Source organism: Brienomyrus brachyistius, chromosome 5 (genome assembly GCF_023856365.1).
Source record: "Brienomyrus brachyistius isolate T26 chromosome 5, BBRACH_0.4, whole genome shotgun sequence".
Lineage (NCBI taxonomy): Eukaryota > Metazoa > Chordata > Actinopteri > Osteoglossiformes > Mormyridae > Brienomyrus > Brienomyrus brachyistius.
The window spans coordinates 30,233,919-30,259,832 of NC_064537.1; the positions used below are offsets into that span (position 1 = coordinate 30,233,919).

At 50.1% G+C, this 25,914-nt stretch overlaps 1 protein-coding gene across 3 annotated transcripts in view; it reads left to right on the forward strand.

Annotated features, from left to right (window-relative positions):
• Positions 1 to 14,258, forward strand: part of LOC125742578 (xylosyltransferase 1-like) — a 40,447-nt gene extending 26,189 nt beyond the window's left edge. For all 3 annotated transcript variants that reach the window (XM_049014695.1, XM_049014694.1, XM_049014697.1), the window contains exons 5-11: positions 3,531 to 3,611; positions 3,819 to 4,035; positions 4,262 to 4,438; positions 6,293 to 6,558; positions 8,448 to 8,646; positions 11,722 to 12,055; positions 12,966 to 14,258. In XM_049014695.1, coding sequence (XP_048870652.1) covers positions 3,531 to 3,611; positions 3,819 to 4,035; positions 4,262 to 4,438; positions 6,293 to 6,558; positions 8,448 to 8,646; positions 11,722 to 12,055; positions 12,966 to 13,288 — 1,597 coding nt within the window. In that variant the 3' untranslated portion in view covers positions 13,289 to 14,258. The remainder of the gene's footprint in view (positions 1 to 3,530; positions 3,612 to 3,818; positions 4,036 to 4,261; positions 4,439 to 6,292; positions 6,559 to 8,447; positions 8,647 to 11,721; positions 12,056 to 12,965) is intronic.
• Positions 14,259 to 25,914: the final 11,656 nt, after the last annotated feature.

Consider the following 25,914-nt stretch of genomic DNA (forward strand, 5'->3'; position numbering starts at 1 on the left):
ATAAACACTAACGATGGGTGAAATCGTTAACTCGTTTAATAAGCAGCGTTAATAACAGAGGCAAGACTCTTTTCTGGCCAAGGGCCACTCAGAGTTTGTTCCAGCTGGTGCTTTCATGATGCTATTGAATAGTTTACATGGGTAATTGATTACTAAATTGTTCTTACTCTGTATATCGACGTTTCTGGGGTCCCGGTGTAAAAGCTGCTGGCGTGTTTACTTACTCGTCTCAGGATAAAAAGCGGCTGCTGAAGGTAAACATTCGGCCAAAGACTTCAGGGGAGGGTGCGAATTCCCATAATGCCCCACCAGCTCCGAGCTACCCTTACCTGTCCTAAATACTCGAGGTCAAGCTCCTCATGCCTTCATTATCCTGGAAGCTTACAGATTCCCCAGGTCAGTTCTTTAAAGGTGTCGTGACATCATCAAGTGCAGCCCGCTATCTGGTGTAACTGCACATTCCTCTGGGTGGCACCATTGTGTGGGAGCAGATCTCTGGGAGGCCTGTTGTAACCCAGACTTACAGATTCTGCTTCCAATCGTCCCGTTAAGAGGTCTCCCCCTGCTGGCTTTCTGATCTGGGGAGGTGCGTGGCCCTTGCTGTCTCAGTTGTGCATCATGTTAGCGCTGCTAAATGTGTTTATTTATGTACGAATCTCTGGGCCAGAGGGAGCTGACAGCTCTGTTAGGCTGTCGGCCGTCAAAAAATGCCCTAACCGGGTCAAAGGTCATGCTGCTCTCTAATGGCACCAAAAGCGAACGCTTCTCGCTCTCATCTCCTCTCCGTGGGTTTCTGTACCTTCGTGCCGACGGTTTGGTAGCAGGATGCCGGGTGCTAACTGCGACTTCCTCTTTCATTTCTACTTGTGGTGTTTTTTTTTTTTTGCCCCATGTGGTTTTCTTTCTGCAGCTTTGCCGTTTAACCGTAATCGCTTTCTGAGAGCAGGTTACAAACAAACCAGCCTGCCTCAGCATCTTAACCTTGCCTGGGTGGGGGGAGCGTCAGGCTGTTACCATAACCGTCACACGGGCATTGGGTTTTACGGCGCTGGCAGGGTGACCAATCAGAAACGCCGTAACAGGAAGAGTGTCTGGTGTAAGACAGCATTGCTCCGTTGCTTTTCGGAGGGCCAGCAGACGTTGATGGAGAGCGTGGAGGTGGGTCATAGCCCATTTCTTCACCTCTGCCTGCGCAATAAAGTCTGTACTTCTGCTTGGGTTACTCTGAAAGCGCTACAAAAAGCCCACACGTCGCGCTCACCCTGTCCCTACACCCCCTCGGCCTCGGCTCTCTGCACACCCACGTGGGGCCCTGGCCGTTGGAGCAGAAGGCACTGTGCATCCGCTGAACCCGTAAAAAAAAGCGCCATTTAAAGGGATCTGTACACCTCCATCTGGATATTCCTCAAATGCAGCCTCATTTTTCTGCATGGGAGGGAGGAAGGCAGGCAGGCAGTGAGGGAGGAAGGCAGGCAGGCAGTGAGGGAGGAAGGCAGGCAGGCAGGCAGGCAGGCAGTGAGGGAGGAAGGCAGGCAGGCAGTGAGGGAGGAAGGCAGGCAGGCAGTGAGGGAGGAAGGCAGGCAGGCAGGCAGGCAGGCAGTGAGGGAGGAAGGCAGGCAGGCAGTGAGGGAGGAAGGCAGGCAGGCAGTGAGGGAGGAAGGCAGGCAGGCAGGCAGTGAGGGAGGAAGGCAGGCAGGCAGGCAGGCAGGCAGGCAGTGAGGGAGGAAGGCAGGCAGGCAGTGAGGGAGGAAGGCAGGCAGGCAGTGAGGGAGGAAGGCAGGCAGGCAGTGAGGGAGGAAGGCTGGCAGACAGTGAGGGAGGAAGGCAGGCAGGCAGGCAGGCAGTGAGGGAGGAAGGCAGGCAGGCAGGCAGTGAGGGAGGAAGGCAGGCTGGCTGGCAGGCAGTGAGGGAGGAAGGCAGGCAGGCAGGCAGGCAGTGAGGGAGGAAGGCAGGCAGGCAGTGAGGGAGGAAGGCAGGCAGGCAGGCAGGCAGTGAGGGAGGAAGGCTGGCAGGCAGTGAGGGAGGAAGGCAGGCAGGCAGGCAGGCAGTGAGGGAGGAAGGCAGGCAGGCAGTGAGGGAGGAAGGCAGGCAGGCAGGCAGACAGTGAGGGAGGAAGGGAGCAGGCAGGCAGTGAGGGAGGGAGGCTGGCAGACAGTGAGGGAGGCAGGTAGTGAGGCAGGTAGTGAGGCAGGCAGTGAGGCAGGCAGTGAGGGAGGCAGTGAGGGAGGAAGGCAGGCAGGCAGGCAGGCAGTGAGGGAGGAAGGCAGGCAGGCAGTGAGGGAGGAAGGCAGGCAGGCAGTGAGGGAGGAAGGCAGGCAGGCAGTGAGGGAGGAAGGCAGGCAGGCAGGCAGGCAGGCAGTGAGGGAGGAAGGCAGGCAGGCAGGCAGTGAGGGAGGAAGGCAGGCAGGCAGTGAGGGAGGAAGGCAGGCAGGCAGGCAGTGAGGGAGGAAGGCAGGCAGGCAGGCAGGCAGGCAGTGAGGGAGGAAGGCAGGCAGGCAGTGAGGGAGGAAGGCAGGCAGGCAGTGAGGGAGGAAGGCTGGCAGACAGTGAGGGAGGAAGGCAGGCAGGCAGGCAGGCAGTGAGGGAGGAAGGCAGGCAGGCAGGCAGTGAGGGAGGAAGGCAGGCTGGCTGGCAGGCAGTGAGGGAGGAAGGCAGGCAGGCAGGCAGGCAGTGAGGGAGGAAGGCAGGCAGGCAGTGAGGGAGGAAGGCAGGCAGGCAGGCAGGCAGTGAGGGAGGAAGGCTGGCAGGCAGTGAGGGAGGAAGGCAGGCAGGCAGGCAGGCAGTGAGGGAGGAAGGCAGGCAGGCAGTGAGGGAGGAAGGCAGGCAGGCAGGCAGACAGTGAGGGAGGAAGGGAGCAGGCAGGCAGTGAGGGAGGGAGGCTGGCAGACAGTGAGGGAGGCAGGTAGTGAGGCAGGTAGTGAGGCAGGCAGTGAGGCAGGCAGTGAGGGAGGCAGTGAGGGAGGCAAGCAGGCTGCGTTCCTCAGGCAGACAAACAGCCGGCAGTAAGTAGGGTGCAGGGTGTGACCTGACTGCTGGATCCCTCAGTGTCTGCCGTGGAGAAACGGTCCTGAAAAAACACCTTCTGTGAAAATACCCCCCCCTGCCCCCATTGTTAATCTTTTCTTTTACTGAAGCCTCCAGGAAAATATCTGCTTAGGACTCCAGCGCTGAAGAGGGAGTTTTCCACTGATGTGTAAAATAACACATTGTCTCTCTCTCTCTCTCTCTCTGTCTGTCTGTCTGTCTGTCTCTCTCTCTCTCTCTCTCTCTGTCTCTCTCTGTATGTCTCTGTATGTCTGTTTGTCTGTCTCTCCTTCTTTATCTCTGTCTGTCTGTCTGTGTGTGAATAAAACATGAAGAAAATGTGTCTGAACCATAAGAGGCTTGCCTACGGGAAACTGATTTCGGGTGTCTGTGAAAAATATGATTTATCTCGCTTGCTGTCGTCAGGTTCAGCAGCATGTCTCCCTGCCCCCCTTCCCTGGTGGCGACACCCATGGGACTGATCTCCACCACTCTGCTCTCCACAGGACCAATGATCAGCTGGTAGCCTTCCTGACCAAATACCGCGACATGAATTTCATCAAGTCCCACGGGAGAGACAACGCCCGGTGAGTGTGCACCTTTCTGTCTCGCGACGTACGCGTTACCTGACATTGCAGCCTATGACGCACCCCTCTCCTCAACCCCCCTTCCTGTGACCCTCTCCACGTCGGCCTGCCCCCCACCCTCATGGACAGCTTGGGGTTAGTTTGAGATCGATTCTGCTTAGACTGGGTCCAGCCAGCTTAGGTTCCCTCTCTGCCCCACCCTCACAGGTTTATCCGCAAGCAAGGCCTGGATCGCCTCTTCTATGAATGCGACACCCACATGTGGAGGTTGGGCGACCGCAAGATCCCCGAGGGCATTTCCGTGGACGGGGGCTCTGATTGGTTCCTGCTCAACCGCCCCTTCGTGGAGTACGTGGTCACCTCCCGCGATGACCTAGTCACCAGCATGAAACGCTTCTACTCCTATACCCTGCTGCCTGCAGAGGTGAGTTCTGGGGCCAGGGGGCTGATGGCGCCTTCTGCAGGTTATGAGCATTTCAGCTTCCCTCTCAAACTACTCATATACTATAGTTAACAAGAAAGTGACCTTCTGATGTACCACAGCCATTATGCTCCTGGGTCATGTGATTTTAACCTGGTCCCCTGTCATGGCAAACATGCCACTCTAACATGACGGCTCCCTCTCCCCTGCGCCCCCAACCCACCCTCAGTCGTTCTTCCACACGGTCCTGGAGAACAGCGCCCACTGCGGGAGCATGGTGGACAACAACCTGCGCATCACCAACTGGAACCGCAAGCTGGGTTGTAAGTGCCAGTACAAGCACATCGTGGACTGGTGCGGCTGCTCGCCCAACGACTTCAAGCCGGCCGACTTCCACCGCTTCCAGGTGAGTGGAGACTGACCCCCATGTGATATCCCCAAAGCTTACTCTGCTGCTAATGCCCCCATTCAAGCCAGTTTATTTTTATATGGCACACTTCCCATCATGCCTTGTTCTTGCCAAGCTTAGAAATAACAGAGCAATGCATTAGCACTAACTTCGGGAGTCCAGCCTTTAAGGTGTGAGCAGTCCAGGCCCCGCCCATTTTGTCCCCGTTCATATGCCGCCTCCGCATGACAATGAGCCTGAAAGGCGGATCCCAGGGGGTCTGTGTGACAGATGGGCCCCTCCCTCCTCGTCATTGGTTATTAAGAGTTAGGGAGGCAGGCACTGATCTGGACAGGGGGGTCTTTCATCGATACCGCAATGTATGTGGTGGGAGAGGGCGACAATGTGGCTTGTTAAGAAGGGCCCTCCAAAAGCAGGAAGATGGGTCAGCAGAGCTTTCCCTAAGTGAAACGTTCCGGAGCCGGAATATGGAATGGCAACGGCCACCCAGTCCTTTCCATGTGGAAAACTACAGCCTCCATCCCCAAAATAGCACGGCCGACTCCCGGTCAGATCGCAGGTACATGCCTTGTGATTTCTGAGTGTGTTCCATTACCAAACATCCTATCCTTAAGGACGTGTGCCGGTCAGGACTGATCAATGCTCGGCCCTGCTGCCTCTCAAACTCTGCTTTTGGGGTCAGCGTTGCAGCAAGTCATTCCCTTCCCATAATCCTCTGGGGCCCCTGCATGACAAAGAGAGTTCCTGTCCCCCTTACTTTCTGCCACTCGGAGGGAGTCACCCTCAGCATCGTGCAGTAATCGCAGCTTGCGTGTGAGTCTGAATCAGAAGACGACTCACACATATTTCCTGGATAAGCAGCCATTAAGAAGCTCTAGGTCCCCATCCTTAAATACATCACAGATTCTTACGTAATTACAGTTAGGCCACGTTTTTGGAGCTGTCAAAAGCGTTTGAGAAATCCTCGTCTAAAAATCCTGCTGGCAGACGGTTCTCTGGCATTTTATATATAAATATATATATAAAAATCCAGTGACTAATAGCTCGATCAGGCAGTCACATGCGAAGGATGTGCAGCTCCGAGGTTTACGGGAGGCCTAGTGAGGCAGAAGCCGGATAGCGGATTTGGAGTGAACAGCATCGTTACGGATGAAGAGCAGCAGTCTGAGCTAAATGTCTCTTTGAAGGATCCGCTCTTTGGCTGGCGTTTTGGCAGCTCACTGTCTGTTTTGCCCTCGTCCGTCTGTAAATTCCCGTGCTGTGGCTTCAGAGGGGAGGTGTGTGTGGCGGGAGGTGCGCAGGAAGTATTTCCCAGAAGCCTCCGTTGACCACAAACCATCCCTGAATCAGATGTTGTATATAGCCATAATGCCCCCCCCTCCCCACCTCTCCAGACAGCTCAGCGCAGACGGCGAGTCTCACGGCGTTAGCTATTAATAACGTGCTTTCTCTGCCGTGAGTGCAGGGCCGGTGGTGGCCATGGCTGAAATGCACGGCGACAGCCTGCTCTGTCCTCGGTCAGTCCCGTTCCTCCCTGGGAAAACACAGCTGAATGAGGCACTGTTCATATAGCACCCCCTTGCCACCCCCCCCCCTCCCTTTAAGACTCTTTTAAACCCTCCATCATGGTAGTGGACGGTAATCCTTATCATTAAATACGTCTGTAAGCCGCGTTCATGTGGCTGTCAGCGAGTTGCTTTGTAGACGGAGGAGACTGAGGGGAGAGAGGACCCTAATACTCGCAGGTCTTATGCTCCATACAGGCTGCGCTCTCGCTTCCATCTTGCCAGGGGGAGGTAAATGCTCTGTGTGAAATTAGTGCATCACCATCCCTGTCTCTCCCACAAACAGCAGACAGCCAGGCCCACCTTCTTCGCCCGCAAGTTCGAGGCGAGCGTGAACCAGGAGGTCGTGAACCAGCTGGACGCCTTCCTGTTTGGCTCAGTGCCCGCCGACACACTCGGCCTCAAAGCATACTGGGAGAACGTCTTCGATGAGGCCGATGGCGTGCACAGCCTGACGGACGCCCAGCTCACGTACTACCACGCTTTCGGCCGCATGGGGCTGGCCCGCGCCGCCAGCTCGCTGCAGGGAGATGGCCGCGACCGCAGCTGCAGGTGAGACTCCCGCCGGCCTCCCCAGCACCCTCTGTCTCTGTACACGCCATTATATCTGTTGGTACATATGGCTGCTTATCTCCTTTTCAGTCATACTGCGTTTTGGAGCTCAGCTGTAAGGTCCAGTGTTTTTCAGTAGGTGCTCACCCGTCTCCCATGGGACATTTTACCTACAGTGCTTCCTATGATGGTTGTGGTTAATTTGCTGGTTGTTGTCCTTGATCAGTCACATCTTCCTTCAAAGGCCTTTGCATACAGTGACTGGCTCACCATCCTGGGTATCCCCTCTGCCCTGGGTGTCCCCTGTCCAAGGGTGTCTCCGCTACCCTGGGTGTCCCCTATCCCCGGGGTGTCTCCTCTGCCCTTGGGGTCCCCTGTGTCTGGGGTGTTTCCTGTGCCCAGGTTGTCTTCTCTGCCCTGGGTGTCCCCTGTCCTCAGGCTGTCCTCTGCCGCTTGCCCTCTGCTCAGTGTTACTCTGCATTAGCAGAGAAGGATTAGTGTGTATAAGTCCCTCTCATGATACATTTTGGAAGGGAACAATGTCTCCGTTAATATCCACATTCTGATATGGCGCTGCCCTTGTGGATGCTGGAGCAGAGACGTAAACACCCGCGAGGGTGTTCAGTGACGGATGGCTCTGTTGGCTGGTTTGCGTGCTGAGCCGCCCCCTCACACCCCCGGGTGTGTTTTGGGGCAGTCAGGAGTAAAGGTGTGTTGTTTTGTAGCCCTATGAGAGCGGTGGAGGTTTCTGTCCTTCATGGCTTCCTGGAGAGCCTGCAGGGCACGGCTGAACGTCTACCCAGGCTCTCCTGGGGAGGGCCAGCGGGTGGGGGTTGGAGAACCGGCGTAAATATTAGCTGTTCTGCTTGTCAGAGCCGCCTTGCCAGGACGGGCTGTCTTCTGGGTCCCCTGAATACAGATGAACCAGTCAGGGGGGTGGGAGTCAGCCTGTTTGACTGTACTGCCCCCATATACCTCTAGGGCTGCACACTTACAGAAGCCTAAGCTCTCTGGACGACCGACCCTAAGAAGTGATGGGGATTTTTAACCCCCGATAACTGGCCTGGCAGCCACCACTCCCCCCTCCCCAGTACCACCCAGCACTGCTCTTTTCACGTGTAAATGCATGTTTTTGTTGAAGAACTAAGCACAGTGATGGGGGAAGCGCAGGCTAAGCTGTGAAGGTGTCCGGGGATGGGGGAGGAGGAGGGTCTGTCAGTTGCCATCCATGGAAACGCCCCTGATGGCCTATCGCTCGTTTAATCTCGTTAGCTCCCCCCGGCGCACAGCTGTTTCTCACGCTGCCATTTTTTACGGCTTAGTCCTAATTTGCATGTGTAAATTACGGCCGCAGAGGCGGAGCTCAGATCGCAGCAGGACTCCTTCTCCCCAGCGTCATGCCTCTTATAGGATTTACATTTTGTTTTTTTGTGCTCTTAATATAAACACGGCTTCCTGTTCCCTAGGTAATGGCAGCTTTACCGACTTTTACGCCCTAAAGTCCGCATTTCCGCTTCGTGATATTAGTGTTCTGGTTCACAGCCCTCCGACCCCTTGCCTGATCACATCACCGCCTGGGGTGTCGGGCTGTACAGTGGACGGCAGTCCGCAATGGTACCTTCTACCTCGGTCTTCCAGCCTAGCTCGCTGAAATTTTAAAGAAAGAAAAATAAAACTTCATCGCATATGGGAGCCATTATAGAGTTATTTTAAAAGAAACACGGGACCATACAGCGTGTGGGGCTATCAGAGTGTGTTCTGCTGCATTACTGCTAGTGTGGATCCTTCCCAGTGTCTCTGGGAAACTCGAAGTATTCATTTTACACCCCTGTCCTTCCCAAGGACACTGGCTGTATTCTCATACTTGAAATACTCTCTTCCCCATTCAGGTATTCCCCGACGGGCCACCCAGCCTCCGTCCACCTCTACTTTTTGTCCGACCAATTCCAGGGTTACCTGGTAAGGCATCGTGCCACCAACCTGGCCACTGGGAAGCTGGAGACACTAGAGACCTGGGTCATGCCCAGAAAGGTCTTCAAGATGCCCAGCAAACCCAATGGTGGCGTGAGCAGGCTGCAGTTTGCTGAGGTGAGTACATGAGACACAGACATCAGGCTTACAGCCTCAGGGCAATCTCAGTATAGCTTCAGCATAGCCTCAGTGTAGCCTCAGGGCAGGCTCAGTATTGCCTCAGTGCAGGCTCAGTATAGCCTCGGGGGAGGCTCAGTATAGCCTCGGGGCAGTCTCAGGGCAAGCTCAGTATAGCCTCAGGGCAGGCTCAGTATTGCCTCAGGGCAGGCTCAGTATAGCCTCAGTGTAGCCTCAGGGCAGGCTCAGTATAGCCTCAGGGCAGGCTCAGTATTGCCTCAGTGCAGCCTCAGGGCAAGCTCAGTATAGCCTCGGGGGAGGCTCAGTATTGCCTCAGTGCAGTCTCAGGGCAAGCTCAGTATAGCCTCAGGGCAGGCTCAGTATTGCCTCAGTGCAGTCTCAGGGCAAGCTCAGTATAGCCTCGGGGGAGGCTCAGTATTGCCTCAGTGCAGCCTCAGGGCAGGCTCAGTATAGCCACTGGGATATAGTTCAATATAGTCTCAGTATAACATCAGGGCAGCCTTACTATAGACTCAGGACAGGCTCAATGTAGCCTCAGAGCAGGTTCAGTAAAACACCTAAATTGGTCTGAAATCATTGTTGTTCTAGCAGATAATATTTCATAGTTAGAGGGCCGCAGTGAAGTGACCTTTGTGTGAGACTGTTTGCTCTGAAGCTGCGTGCAGATTGAATTAATTCCCAGAAATGGAAGCGTGCTCTGTTTGGTCTGCATGCTTGTAATGTGCTTCACCTTCCCTGACCTTATCGCGACCAGCAGCTGTGTCGCGAGCAGGATGCGGCCTCAACGTGCCGTTTCCCCCGCTCTCATCTCGAAAGCGCTGCTTTAGCATGTGGGAAAGGCAGCCTTAAATCGCAATGATTAAGCCAGGAGAGAGTCGAGATGCTGTTGTCTTTCACGCTTGAGTCAGCCTCCCTGGCGGGCTGAATGATCTGGAATGTCGGTGTGAGGTGTGTTGCATAAGTTGATCCTGCGCCTCGCCTTGAGGAGCACATCACTGATACGGGGTGGAGGGGGAGGGATGAGGCTGCCTTCCTGCACCCATTAACCCATCTCTCGGTGCCTGGGTCTGTTTATCCAGTCCTGGCCAGACTCTGGTTGGGGGAGGACCCAATGAGGCGACACATCACACCGGGGTAGCCAGGGGCCATCCACTCTTAGACGTGCTGCTCATGGCTTTGTCTGAGTTGCGAGAGTAAGGGGAGGCATTTAGCAATGGCAGCCTTGCTGTGAGCTTTAGTTGGGAGCATTACTGCCCCTAGTGGCCAAATGGAAGAACGCATTGGACATCCCAATAAAGGAACTCAAGCCTGGGAACCCCATCTGTCACTTAGGGAATTACCCACCATTAAAGAGCCCCGAGCAGGACCCCAAGTTTCTGCCTCACAGCCATGAAACACCCCTGATAGACTCCAGCTGTGAATCATTCTGCTTGATAACTGGATTACTGGTTGGTAACTGGTTGGATTTTAAGAGGATGCTTTGTGGTGTAAGTCCCAGGCCTGCGCGGAATGAGTGGGCCCACAGAGGGGGTCGACACCACCCCCAGCCCAGAGCTGAGTCACAACCGTGACAGGCCGCCCTCTGTCTGACTCTCCTCTAATTTCTTCATTATTATATGTGAACAAAAGGTTTAGTGTGGATGAGTGCAGGAGGCGGAGGTGCATTTTCTGGGCTTATAAACATGATCCCCTGATTGTCTGCTTATTCCTAGCAAACGCCTCTGAAATGTGCTGACTGCAGAGTATAATTATGGCAAAGACGTGCACGTTCATGTCCTTTATAGTGGCTGGATGTGGTTAAATCAGTGCTAAAGCTGGCAGATGAAGGCAGGCCCTTCAGGTTCTGCTCTAACGTCCACCATGCTGTTGCCCAATGACCTCACATGGGCCTCCCCCTGTCCCTGTGGTCCCACTCTGCTTCAGTCCTTCCTCTCATATCAGTCACAGGTCTGATTTTAACGTACGTCCTTCTTGTCCCGGTCTGGCTCTCTCATCGCACAGACCGCAGACTCATACCCTTTCGCTTGACCACGTGGGATGCTGTCTCACCTTGTACCTCAGAGCGGGACCCAGCAGACCCCCTGACCTGTGCAGGAAGTCACACACCTGCCTGACACCCCTTGGTCCTCCGAACCAAGACACGTTTCTTATCATCGTCACTATTCGTCTATTTACAACCACGTGGATTCTGTAGGCATGTGAACTTATACACACGACTTACTGGCATGTTCACGGCACGCTGCAATTGAGGCCTTTGACGTGGATTCCAGCCATCAGTCTGGCCTGTGTGGTGGATTTCAGAGATTGGTGCGCGTGTGCAGGACGTCTAAAGATCTACCTTCGGGGTTCCGTGAAACACTGACAGTTTGGGAGAGGGGTTAGGCAGTTAAAAAACATTAAAATTGTATTTTCAAATCATGCCTTTTTCTATGATATTATCTGGGCAAAAAAAAAAAAAGCTTTAATGTACCAGTTGCCCCCCCGAAAGGGTTTTAGTGAATTTGATTACTTGTCGTTGTTGATACACCACAGCACACAATGAAATAAATGTGTCCCCCTGCATTTAACCCATATGTGACATAGCAGGGGACAGCTAATTCAGCACCCGGGGGGCAGCGTGTAGGGGCGGTACCTTGCTCAGGGTACTTCAGTGGTAAGAGATTCAAACCAGCAACCTTTCGATTCAGAAGTGCACTTCCCTAACCGCCAGGCCAGCCCTGCAGTTTAATTGCATCACCTGATACTCCTCTCCATCAAACTGGTAGAAATTAGAGCCTAATTCAGTCTCACTCTGTTACTATCAGTGGGAGCATCTGGCTAATTTGGCATTTTGTTTAACGGTGCTAATAATGGCTAATAACAATGTTGATTGTCTTTAATTGTCGGTTTGGCGTTTTTAATTGGGTAATGGCCTTATGCCTCAAAGTATATTTAATTCAGTATCTGGGGGTGGTGTTTTATCCCTGTTTGATGTATGTTAATTTTGAAAAGCTTGCGTTTTTTTGTATTATTTGCTTAATTTTAGCCCTGGTGGGCTCACTTATTCCCCCGTAGATCGGAACAGACTGGGACGCCAAGGAGAGGATGTTCCGCAACTTTGGGGGCCTGATGGGGCCCCTGGACGAGCCCATCGGGATGCAGAAGTGGGGCAAAGGGCCCAATGTGACAGTGACAGTGGTCTGGATCGACCCCACCAATGTCATTGCCGCCACCTACGACATCCTGGTGGACGCCGGTGCCGAGTTCACGCACTACAGGCCCCCGCTGAACCTGCCGCTGCGGCCCGGTGTCTGGACGGTACGCGTGCTGCACCACTGGAACCCTGTGGCTGAAACGCGTTTCCTGATCACGCCGCTGACCTACAGCCGACAGCAGCCCATCCAGCAAGGTGAACCCATCCGCACACGGGGAATCGGTCGCACAGAATGGCGGAGCTGCAGTTTTGTATGGAAAAGTAGGCATTTAAATAAAACCATTCGGAGCTTGGTTAGCTACGTACTCATTGCATCCGGCTCCCATTTTTGTAAGAAAAAGCCACTCATCCTGACAGAAGGATGCCCACGGTGCTGTGTGACCGGCACCCAATCTGCCTGCTGATTGTCTCTGATTCATCACCTTGCATCCTGCCTGAGCCTTTCCCCGCGGCCTGTCCGCAGTGCACTCTGTCATGACCGCACTGTAGATGCTGCACTGCACCGCCTCACACCTGCATATAGCCAGCAGCCATCGCTGAATGTGCCGCGGACCCGAGGCCCGGTCCGGGGGCTCTGCGCTCATTCACCACCCCATATCCTACTGTTAAGGCTTCTGCAAACTCCCCCCCCATGTATAGAGCTGAGCAGCCTCTGACGGCCTGACTGACTGAGTGCCGGGGGAGTGTGAGACGGCTGAGGCTGGCTGCCACACAATGGGGGCTCTGAGGAGGTCGATTGGAGGGGAGGTGTGAGGCTGGCTGCGGAATTTACAGCTTTACCTCCATGACGGGCGGTAGCCCTCTGATCCCTCCGTCCCCCGTCCCCGTTTATGTAACCTGGTTGCCGAGGTGCAAGCTCATGCCCCACAGCTATATGCAGATCAGTATTGCTGTGCTCGACTCTGCTCTGGCTGTACACCGCAAAAACAGGCCTGCAGACAGGCCTGTAGACGAACTTGTTGATAAGCCTGCAGAAGGGTGCGTCTTACTAGACATCTGCATAACAAAACAGATTTAAAGCCAAAGAATAGCGCCCATCCCTTTTCAGCCTTATTATACTCCTCCAAATGTACCGCTTTATCACTCCTCTCTCTCCCTCCCCCAGGCGACACCCTGAAGCTCCACAACGGCCCCACCAAGAACAGCTACATGGAGCAGAGCTTTCACGGCCTGAACCCCGTGCTGAACATCCCCGTGCACCTGGGCCAGGTGGAGGCGGCCAAGAGGAACGCCGCACTGACGGGGCCCGAGCTGGAGCGCTGGGTGGACGGCCTGGTGGGGGTGCTGTGGGCCGCGGCGGACGTCTGTACTGTGGGGTCCAGTGCCTGTCCCGTCACACAGGCGTGCCGGAAGACGGCCTGGAGTTCCCTTAGCCCTGACCCTAAATCCCAACTGGGACCGCCTCGGGCTGATGGCCGCATCAGGTAGCGCCCCCATCTGGCCACACAGATCCATAGCGCTCCTTAATGAAACTTTTCCCTAGTAAATGTAAGTGTGTTACTCCTAATCCCTCAAATGGGGTTCAGAGGCTTATTAGGAAGAGACCTATGATTTCAGTGGAGGTCTGCAGGTTTTCGGTCTGTAAGATTCCCTTTTATTTAACTGAAAGGTTTTACTGTGATTCTTTGTTTGACGTATCAAATTGGGACAGACAGAGCTTGACAGAATGTCTCCAAATTTTACTACTGAGTTATACGGTTAGTCGGAGCACACCGCTGTGTACGCAGACCTCCAGTGCGTCCTCACAGCAGCGAAGCTGCCACGTTTACACGGCCCGGACCCCAGAACCAGACCCTACAGTGTGTGATTGGGTCTGGCCTTTTTTAAACATTACTATTTTATTTTTAATTGAAGCTGCACCGGTAAAACCCAGGGGTGGGGGTTTGTATTTATTATTTTTATATTATGTTTTACGTTTCACTGTCATAGACTCTGTCCAAAACTTGAAGTACCGACTTGCTGGCTCCTAAGGGTCTTAAATTTACTTTCTGTTTCTACATAATCTTTCTGTTGCAACGAGAAAAATACGAAGGAAACCATGTAGGAAGAGTCGGTTAAAAGTTAGCTATTTATTGATAAGTTTATATATATAAATAGACATATTTTAGTCAGTGACTAATGACTGCGTGCTGCGTTGGCAGCTTGGAGAGTTTTTTTGTAAACGAGCCTTTATTTACAAAGGCCTTGGTTCCAGACTGGCCCCGCAGGCTGATGCCTTTGTGTCGACAGTCCAGTCTACATAGACGTCCTTGTACTGATTCGCATGGACATCCTCGTTCGATCCTCAAAGGATGTCCTCTCCCAATTCGCATGGACGTCCTCCATTCAGTCACTGACTGGCCGCTTTGCAAGCACGTCACGTGTGATCTATGCGTTCAGGGCGGACGGGGGGGGGGGTGGAGGGGGGGTGGAGGGGACTTCAGCCAAACCACCCTTGCTCAGTTAGAAATTTAAATAAAGGAAGGGAGGGAGGAAGGAGAAATATCTTAAAATGAAGTTTAATGCTGTTTGGTGCACAGTAACAATGGCAGCCGATGCCGGTCCGCAGATGCGATGTTGACGCTGTAATGACTTTACCTAAAGATCACGCTTCCCGCTTCAGGCTGAACGCAGTAAACGAGCCGGGAAAGACAGGTCAGCCGGGTCGGCTCTGGTGCCGCTGACCTTCCCCGCGTATGTGTGGCCCTTAGCACCGTGGGCAGAAGGACAAGATGACTCATCATGACCCAGTGTCACGTGGAATACTGCCTTTAAAAGCAGTTTAACGTCTGCTTATAAACCGTGGTTATTAGTGATGTCTGCCAGTGACGGGTTTAGCTTGAACAGAGATCAGCGCCCTGTCATTTTCTATTTGTACACACATAACGCTGCCCAGCGCCTCCTCTTCATTCATTAGCTATTTTTATTTTTTTATAATAATATATTTATTATGTATGCACCACACACACTACGTGTAGCATCCGGCCGATGCGGATACTGACGCAGGAGTACTTTCGAGTGCTGTGAGGTTTTGGGCATGGAGCTGATGTTTCTGCATTAATTGGGGAAACTAAGCAAAGTGGCCCCTTACCGTCCTTGGCATTTGTGAAAGGTCAGCTGGCGAGTATAATTGATGACCCCCCATGCGGGACCAGTGCTGCGCATAGCACGTTATCGGAGCTGCCGAGAAACGCTTCATTGTCCTCAGAGCAGGAAAGTAAAAGAATAAAAGTTTCCTGCATCTGTGGCCAGTAATCAAGGAATCTCATTGCATCATAACCCCGTTGTCATCTGATGGATGTTGTCAATTGTCTGGATGATTATTTTAAAGAATTACACCTGTTACCGTTAAACTATTTTGTCATAAATGATGTTCATGAAGAAAATGTACATAATTATTTTCTAAAGGGAAAAACTATTGTAAATAACATTATGCATAAAGAGAAGATTTAAGAGTCATGGTACTTGGCTTAAGAAATGTTTTTCTTTTAACAGCTCTGTGAGGAATATGGCAAGTTTGGCTTTTTTCCTTTTCTTTTATAATTATCACTCTTTCTGAGAGTCTCATGCCAAATCGTGCTCTTCGCTGGAATGTTGCTTTGAGCCACCGTTGCACAAACTGGTTTGACTCCGATGTTCCCTCTGTCACCGGCAGAATCTGTGCCTTAGCCTTTTCTGTTCAGGGGAACCCTGACTTTCTCTTTCATGTAAATAAATTTGCTTAGTTTTACAGAAAGAGGGAAATGACCATATTAAATATAAGGAAAATTGTAACATACCAAAAAGTATGTATGCTGTTGTAAATATGGCTTCTGTTTTTCTTTTTGTTTACTTTTGTTGAATTTTAAAAGTAAAAAGAAAAAAAATCCAATAATGTCAACTAATTCCGTGTCTCATTCTTTGATATCGGCATCTGCGTTCCAGTGTAAAACGCGACTCGAGAGCTTGGTGGTGTAACAGAAAATGCGACAGGGCCTGACCCTCTTTCGAAGTAAGACTCCCCAGGACTTTTCATGAAGTTTTCCTTCTTGTCAACAAATCCTGTTTTTTTTTGCAGGGGGAAAAAGAAAATGTCCACCTCACGTTATCTGATGATTGATGGCGGGCTGTAGCAGCCCATCAGTCATCTCCCTCTGGGCTTCAGACTGCAGTGTCTCTCGTAATAGTGCACAAGCGAGCTTAGCCCGATCACCTCCCCCCTCAAAAAAAAATAAAAATAAAAAAAATACCCCTTCCCTACCTGCTGTATTATTTTTATTTTTCGCCCTTCGTCTGCCTGGGTGCGAGATGGTAGGAAATAAAGACGAGGTCCGAGGTGGGAAGATAAATGGAGTCGGTTATGCGGCAAAGATAAACACGGCCTTTGAGAGGACGTCAGGAGATAGAAGCGGAGAAAGACACGTGGCTTCCTCCTCACGGCTACGTGGGCCGGACGCCGGTACCGCTGAAAACTCTGAGGATCCCTCAGATGTGAGATCACAGACGATTGGCCTGTCATTAGACCTCTGCATTCCCGCTAGTTAGGAACAAGGCTCCCTTATCACCTGCATCTGCCTGCTGAGAAAGACTCTTTATATTGCAGTATAATGATAGTCTGTTACAGCGCCGGTGGTCAGATCCCCTGGGGAGAGAGGTGCCACACTGGAGGACTTTATTAAGAGGATGCTTGCAAGTCGACACAGTGATAGTAATCACAGCATCCTCATAGAAGAGTAGAATGGCCCGCTTCTTAAAGGCCATCGGCGCGACTGTTTTAGTGGTAATGTTTGCTGATTAAATATGTAACAGAATAAGGTTCATTTACATTATGAATACTAGCCCTGTAGAGAAAAAAAACAGGTGTTGCAGCAACTGTATTCCAAGACATGTGGCATAGCACGTTTAGGCTTCTGACGTTCGTCTAGCTTAAAGAATGTCAGTGTAGTCATTAGAGAATAATGGAAATTAAAGAAAAAATACTGTGCTGTGCAAAAGAATGGTCCTATCTGGCAATTACCCCCAGAGCAATGCAGTGTTTTTATATTCAGCGCTGTATACAGTCCCTGGGGTATTTATTATTGGAAAAATGTTAATCACTGAAGTTTGGATTGGTGGTTGTTGCATGCTTTGACTGACAATTATCTGCTTTAATATGGTGAGAGTGGCTCAATCGATGTGCTGAGGGTTCATTTATTGCTGGGCTCCTCGATACGCCTCTGAATGGGAGACCTCAGGTCAGGTTGACAGGTCATCTCCAAGGACGGCTGGATGATAAACGGAAGTCGTGGCACCGAGTGGCAAAGCGTCGATAGAATGTTGCTGGTGGTGAAGGCAGTGCTGGGCTACTTCACACCGAGATCGTTTCTCAGTATTTACCGTTTATTTTGTGAGCCTGACTTTGCGAACAGCAGTTATTCAGTTTTCTTTCTTTTTTTTTGTCATGTTTCACTTCATTTCAGTTTTAGCCAGTATAGCAGAATCCTCTACGGGGAATTTCCAGGGAGGACTTCACAGTACGAGGTGTACGAACCGGAACGCAATAACAAGTAAACAGAAATGTCGACTTGTATGGAAAAGTAACGAAAAAAAAAAACCTGAAAGTGTGGAGGAGAGAAGAATGAGAAATATCAGAGTGTGGGGAGGGTGCAGCTGCTGGCTGCTGAAGGCTGACGTGAACCTGAAGGAGCTGGACCGGCAGATGGGGTACAGATATGCTGTGATTTAGCCGTCTGGCAGAAGAAGTGCTGAGGCCGCACTGGTGGGCTGTTTCCATGTCCGGGTCACCTCCACAACTCAACTGCCCAAGCCCTTTTGCTGGACTAAGGTGCACTAACTGGTAAGGTGCCTTCAGGAAGACCAACGAGTCATAACATGGAAGATGAGTGACCCCTCAATCAAGCAGACGATATAACTCATAGACAAAGAGTATGAAAATATTGTGCTTTTTAGAGGAAAAACTGGGTGTCAGATTTTGTGGGGTGTCTTGTCATTGTTGTCAGACAGGATTTGAAATGCACACACGTTTAACTCTTACATGCTCCTGCTTTCCTACTGTGGTAAATCACCTAATATGTGCCTTTGGGGTCAATTTGACCCCAGGGTAGGTATGAAAGTTCAACCCCCAAGCATAGGGGATATTGGGTGCCAAGGTGGCTCAGTGGGTCACACTAATGCCTCACACCTACAGGGCTGGTCTGGGTTCCATTCTGCACTTTGGCTAATTGGCATTTCCCAGCATGGCCCATGGGATGTATCTGTCTTCTGGCCTGGCATTGTGCACAGGGTGTGGACCTTGCATGACCCTGCTCAGGATAGACCAGGGAGGTTTCTGTAAGCCCATTAACATGCATTTGCTTGCTTGCCCCTCTAACAAGGTGTTAGTTATCAAAGACCCAGATGGTCTTTTGCACTATCCAGCCATGATGGTTCCACATCACTGTGAATGAATGTGGAAATGTCTGTGGCTGTGCACACGCGGGGCCTTCCTGCTGTGGCTGCAGTTTAGCACGCCCTCTCCGGCACACTTTCTGCTTCTTCATTTCCTAAACATAGGAGCATATTGCTAAATTTTAAAATTATTCTGCTGATGTGTTATATATTCTGCTGCATGACTTCTTCATACCAAGAATACCCACAATCCCACGCAGGCGTGCAGTTTCAGTTCATCATGACATCGCCGGCCTCTGGCACAATGTGGCCATGACTCACTTCAGCAGCAGGGGGGCAGAACTGAGAAGTTCACGCCTGCTAGTAACTTAATCTGTACTCTACTGTTTTCTCTACTGTTTTTTGTTTTGTTTTTTTTTTTGGGGGGGGAGGGGGGTGGCTAATGTTACACAGCAGTTACATTTCTTGGCCTTGTGTTTTATGCATCTTTTCTCTTTTTGTATATTTTGTTTCATTGTGGCTTTCATTGGCCCTGTTTGATACTGAATTTATTCAAGCATAAGATGCTGCATCTCTAGGGGATGCTGTAGTAAATAGCATATCTGTCGTATAAGCTGTCTTTAAAGGGTGACGATTAACTGTAGTTAATGCCTCCCACTACCCTTCTTCTGCCCTCCAGCGTCCGTTTCATCACGGATCTTCATCACCAGCATCCTCGCAGCTGTTTGTTTACCCCTCCTCTACTCTCCAGTCATTACCATCTCGTCTGTAAAAACATTTCTTGCTTGCCCTCAAGGTAAAGCGTTTATTAGGTCTCTCTAACACAGGCAGTTTAACCCAAAGTTCCTATTTTGCCACTGGCAGATTATAGGTTAGAAGTCTTAGCTATTCCAAAGTCTTACGTGCCCAGAGTGGAGAATGGGGGGGGGGGGGGGCGGAGGCAGGCGATGTGGCCATCAGGATAGAGCAGGTGAGTAAACGGCCATGTTTCGCTGGGATGCAAATGAGATCCTTGTAGACTCTTCCGCCCATCAACCTACTGCACCTTAATTATCTGAGCACATTTATGGGGAGATGCAAGTCAGGGTCAGTTCTCATCCAACACAGGACTGAAAGGAAGTGAATTTGCTCAATTTGCTCCAAATAAAAATAGCCAGGGCAGGATGGGTGGCCTCCCCAGGGGCTCTGGTCACAGCGAGGTACAGGGCCACTGCCGGAATCGGGTTTTAATGGGAGAGGCTGATGTTCCCACAAGTGGGCGAGATGACTAGGCTCATATCGTTCTACAGCAATATCAACTGGACACTCAGGGGTCTGTGGGTGGAAACGAGAATGCTGTGCTCTCCAGCAAGCGTGGCACGTCACCCTCTGTCTTAAGAGGCACCTGCGGCTCATCGAGTGAGAGGGAGTGAGTGGCTGACAGCTCATGTGTCGGATGAGGGCTGTAGCAGTCATCGGACAGACAGCACTGGCAAGCAGGCGGCTTCAGATGGCCTTAATTGGAGCATCCTTCTTGAGTGAAAAGAAAGTCGCGTGAATATCATGAATATCCTGGTCTTCTTACAGAGAAACTCCAACGTGACAAAGCGTATCTTCCCGTCACTGAGCGACCAGCCCGTCGGTCATCTGCCAGTCTGACATCCCACCTGGGACTGGAGCCAGAGCTATCCGACCCTGTCAGACCGAGGCCGCAGCAAGCTGCCCCTCGTCACGCTCCTGCCCTCAGGCCTGAGAATGAAGGCATAAGATGCCTCTTCCACGCCTGCGGCCCTCTTTGCTTCCTGAGAACACAACAAAGCCGAGCAATGCAGCCCAGACGAGTTAGGATCTGTCAGGATTAATCAGGATCACTTAGGGGTTTGGCATACATACATATACATAAAAATACATATATATGGGGATTTGAATATACTAGAAGTATTTACAAGGGAGAGTGTATAAATATGAATACTGATCAGTTTGGAGAGATAAATGATACATGAATAAATATATGGACCCCCCACAAAACAGGAGACCCTCTATCCATGGACTGCCTCTGTGTTCATCAGCTCCCCTCTTAAGATACACGATAACGGTCACATCAGCACGTGGGAGGCCGTGTGGAAACAGCCCTTTGGCAGTATGCGGGGCCCCTTTGACGCTCCCTGCTTCATAAACACTGTCCGGCAGCACGGAGCACACTGCTGATTTAATGGCAATCTAGTCATCTGCTGACTTCGGGACATGTCGGGCCAAACGCAGTGGTGACCCTGGGGCTGTCTAGGATTCTTTGAGGTGGGCGGAGGGCATAAGAAGGGCCATAATTTATACGGGGGGGGGGGTCAACCAATGATATCTTTTGAATCAGTAAATGACAGTAGAAGTAGACTCCAGGGGCCAATCAGCTTTCAGCTGGCCCCAGTGGCCCCGCCCCTGTATTTGCCCTGTGTTGACTGCATCTCCACAATTTATACCCAGTGTTTATTGAGGAAAGAAGCCCCTTCAGCTTGAAGGCAAAATTTATCCATAAGGACAAGCTGTGCCTCTCAGAACGATGGATGGATAACAGCAGCAGATAGATGCATCTTCCTTTCCCGTCCTGCAAATAAAAACAATGATATTAGCTGTGATATGCGTCACTGTTCAGGGATATCAGACTCATCTATTAGCATAATGCATTCGACTGTCATCTGAGTAATTACATGAATCTCTTTATACCAGCTTTGCTCATTGTAATTTACAGTCCATCTATAGACATTTATGTATCCTCGGTTTAATTTACATGTGTTTGTTGATAGATAACACTGCTTAACAAGGATTCATTCCTGTTGTTGTTGGCTGAATGAAGCACCCCACTGCTGTTAGACGCGAGCCGGTATTTTTGTACAGCGTGTTTCTCCTTGACTTACCATCACCTAACACTGAAACATATGCATGTAGGCAATTTGGTGGGCAACACTGTGACCTGACATCTGGACTGGGGGTCAAATCGGAGTTTGCACCTTCTCCCCATGTGGCTGGTTTTTGCTGTATTATCCAGGTCCTACAGCAGTGCAATAACATGCAAATAGGTGTCTCTAGCACATGATGTGTGTGTGTGTGTGTGTGTGTGTGTGTGTGTGTCCTGTATCAGCCATTTGATCATCAAACTGCCCCCCCCTTCCGCCAGGGCTGCCCCCCACCGATGCACAGTGTAATCACCCCAGCTCATATTACCTTCCAGCGGTGTGATGGAATGCTGTTTGTTTTGCCATTTGCTGTGTGTCAGGAAATGAGTTTGGGGACAACTGTGGCCGCCACCCCCTCCACCTTCACAGCCCCGGGTTGGCAAACAGCCCCTCCCCCACCCGCATATCAGCACAAACAGCATCATGCTTCACGCCACGCAGGTCTCAGTCATTTGTCTCCCTCAGCGTCGATACACCTGACGGTAAGTCAGCAGCCTCGCTGATCGGCTGCCCCCAGGGGCCGCGGTGATTGCGCCGTAACTGTGAGCCACCCATTAAAAAGCCTTATTACCAATATCCCAGACGAGGTGCCAAGGCTCGCCGGCTCTGTAACCCTGAAAAAGAGCCAGTCACTCCTGCCACTGGGGTATGGCTGAAATCTTCAGCACAGATTTCACATTTTATTAATTTAGAAGAATCTATGTACATTTCTGAGAGTGACCACAGTCAGACAGTCCCTAGACCAGTTGGGGGCCTTGCTAAGATGGTCCAACGGTGACATCATTCTGCCGACAGTGGGTTTCGGACCTATGACCTTCTGATCACACACACAGTCTCCAGACCAGCTGAGCCACACAGCTCCCCTTCAGTGTACAGGATGCTTGTGGAAATAATACAACCTCTATCACATCAAAAATCTTACATTTATGAAAATTCTACGCATTTTAAAAGGGGAAATTATTAACATTGACGTAAAATTGACGTAACATTGACGTAACATTGACGGTTGGACAGTAAGCATGTTCCTCATGTTGCTCATTTTGTGTTACTTATACAAAAGTGTTCTAAGTGCAAAAATAAAAATGATTGGTTCAGAGAGATAACCAGTCAGATTATAGAGGCGCTGTGCCCAAGCAACTAGAGGTGGCAGAACCAACCAATCGGATGTCTTGGTGGTCCCACCTCCAATTTGATTGGTTATCTCTCTGAATTGAATGAGTGAATGAATGAGTGAAGGAATCTCAGTGCCATTTCCTTAATCGTCATTAATTAATAATCATTCGATCAATTAATTATTTCTTTATTTGACATATTTGGGCTGAAGATCTAAGCTGATTCACCTTGAATCTCAGACATGTTCCCTTGCTTGATCTTAGCTGGTTTCATGATTCATTTTTTTTTTTCTTCTCAGGACACAGAGTGGAAAATGAGTAGGAGCAGAACATAGAAAATGAGACGTATGTCCTGTGTCCCGGAGAGCAAGGGAGGGAGGGTGCAAAGGGAGGAGGAGGGGAGCGGGAGACGGAAACAGAGAAGCGCTCCCAGCAGAACCCTAAAGCAACAGCGTGTCTCTCTGACTAATAATACAATAAGGCTGAGCAGCCAGGCACACAGCCGAATCGCTGCTGAACTGCCAGCCGGAGCAGAGGTAGGCAGGCCTGAGGTGCTGGGCTTGCTGAAGACCACAGCACAAAGCTCACATACTGGTACCCTGAATGGGTGCAACCGGCCCACACTTGACTCCAGCAGCATAATCGCTATGCATTTATAACAGCAGATAGTGCCGCCCCGGCTTGGGGGGAGTCCCAGCACCTCCACAGTCCCACATCCCCCGTCACTACCAACTCTGAGAATGTCCACCCAAGCGCCACGTGCCACAGAGCGACATCACCACCTGACGACATTCAAAGCCTGCAAGACCACGTGTAGATCGCCTACCTGCTGCAGCTATTTAACTCTTAGTAGGTAAGAGTTGAATGGGGTGGGCCCACTGGCGCACTGGCCCCATTCTGCAAGCTGATTGGTCCCCAGAGTTCCCACTCCCCTGTCACTCACCGATTCAAAAAAATATAATTTGCTGATGATAAGGTTGGCCTCGCTGTATAATTCATGAATCATGACCTCTCTTATGCCCCCCCACCTTAAGAAAAATCCTAGAATCCATGAAAGGATTAACTGTGGCAGTCTACAGGACGACAACCAGGCTGGACATTTAGGGTAATAATCAGGTTTTAGTGTGATATTTATCAACGGCAACAAAACTTGGCTCTGTATTAATATCATGGGTCTGCCTGAATATCTCCACCCTGCTGAGATAAGCTCTGGACAGCACAAATACACTCGTCAGCTGGATCCTTCTCTCCCCCGCCTGCTCTCTGCCTTTTCAAATGTGCAAGACGAATGAGGGACAAGACATGGCCGTATCGCTGGCAATTACACTGTGCGATTTATTGGCCTTTATCTGTTTTGGTGCAATTAACCTTCATCGTGGAAATGGCGAGTTATCGGGCCGTTATTACCAGAACCGCAAATGTTCCAATTCCTCTCTGTCAGGCCTGTGTGCTCTGGCCCATAATTCAAAGGGGCCTGCAGAATCAATCTTACAGTGCTGCTTGGTGCTGCCGTAGGCGCAGCCAGTCGGGTGCAGGTGTTTGGGGGGGCAAGGCGTCTGTTCATCGAGATCCGGGGCTCGGTCCGCCTTGGGGCATATGTCTGAACCCCCAGTTACTCCGGGCCATGCCGGAATCACTGTGAAAAATACTCCTATTGGACACGCTGTGCTGTGTCTAATACCTCAGTACCTCAGTCTTACAAAACATACCAATAACAGAATTTACCACAGAAGATGAATTTACTAACATTTTTTTTACTCTACCTTCGACTTTCTGCGGCACGAACAGGAAAAGAAATAGTTAGTAATGAGGTTTTCCAGAATGAACCTTCCACTGTTAATCCACCTGCCTCCATTTTTCGTTTCACATTTCTATTATGTAAAAGAATTTAACGAACATAAATTTATCTTCACCAAGATTCTGCACTATGGCCGTATTTCTGGTACAATGTGCAGGATTTCGTAGTTCTGGTGGACAGATATGTGTAAAATGTTCTTGAGTGAGCACTAATCACCTGGTCAGAAGATATCAGATCAAATTCACCCTATATCTGATTTTACAGTCTAATGATGTAAAAAACCTTACATATTCCTTATAATTAAGAAATACTACGTACTTATAATTTCCAGCAGTCACTGAACACTAAAACAGCACAGATGACTTTTGGCTTGAATAACACAATTCTATTGTGACAATGTAATGTTGTGATAATGCGCTATACAAAAATTAATTTGTTTGTTTGTTTGTATTGCCAATTTATGGTATATTGACTTTCGTAAGAGAATCCATACGTTTAAAACATTCTAACAATGCTTTCCGTAGCTCTGTCATTAGTAAATTGCTTACATTTCTTCTCCCACCGTCCGTGCTGCAGGAGAGTGATACTCTGAATCCTGCCATAATCTCTTCGCACTGACACATCCGGTTGATGAATGTGCTTCATTTAAATTCAATATTGCAGACGTGCCCTCTACAGGCCATGCGACAAACGCAGTATCGGTTAAACTGACAAATCAGAGCAAGACTAATCAAGGCTGCGTGCCTGGATTACGTGCCATATGGTGGCTGCAATTTCTTGGAATTTCTGCTATGACTTATTCAAGTAGCTGTAAAGGATCCACAAGTATATATTAAAATAGAAAGAAGAGAGACCAGTTAATCAAATTCACAGCAGTAAGGGAAAAAACAGAGATCAAAATGTTTTGTAAACTGTACTCCCTCACCAAGACTCGCTGTGTAGATAAGCTGTTATACTGACAGCATTGTTACTTTACAATTCACATCATCTCACCCACAAACACAAATACAGATGACCGGTGAGTGGTCTAGTGCAGTGAGACAGTCATGGATGCTAAGTTAAATCTCAAAGTACCTTTTATTGTTATTTATTGATGCATGAAGTCATACACAGAGCTGCAATGTTATTCTCGTTAATTGTAATGCAAATGAAAAATAAAGTAATAAGTACAACAGATATACTAAGACATATAAACATAATATAACATTTTACAACAGAGACAGATATAGATAAGAACCTGATTGGTGGGGAAAGATTTTGCAAACTGGTACAGAAGTTCTATCAACAGAGGAGCTTAATGGCAAAAGTGCGGCGAAACTTCAGGAATCCAGACAGCAATCTGAAGACCGCCACTGTTTTTAATTTACCAGCAATGCTCTTTCTGTGCTGACTCCGAAAATTAAAGACCCAACGCTGGATGTTAAGGGCTCTGGAAAGCGATTACTAATGTGTACATAGGAATCAATCGTGTCCTAGTACAGGCAGGATGTTGTTGGGGAAATTTCAAACAGGGCGAGAACTCTTCAGCTAGAAGGACAGACACGCCAACAGGATCATCAGGCTATATATTACCCTCAGAGGTATTAATATGGTCAGAGGCCCTGGAGCTATTTCAGTTATTGACCTGTGGGGGGGAGGGGGTATTTCATTAAACAAGGTTAGTTGAGACCCCTGGGTTTCAGCCTGGGAAAGCCTTGCGCATTGACGCACCCAATTATCCCATTACATCATCCCTCTGCTTTAATGTAGTTCTGGGGATGAAACTGGCATGAATGGCAGAGCTTTGAAGGGGCAACATCTCAGTCACACGCTCTCATTCAGCCCACAAAGAGTGCATCTAAAATAAAAAAAATGAACGCTTCATACTAATAG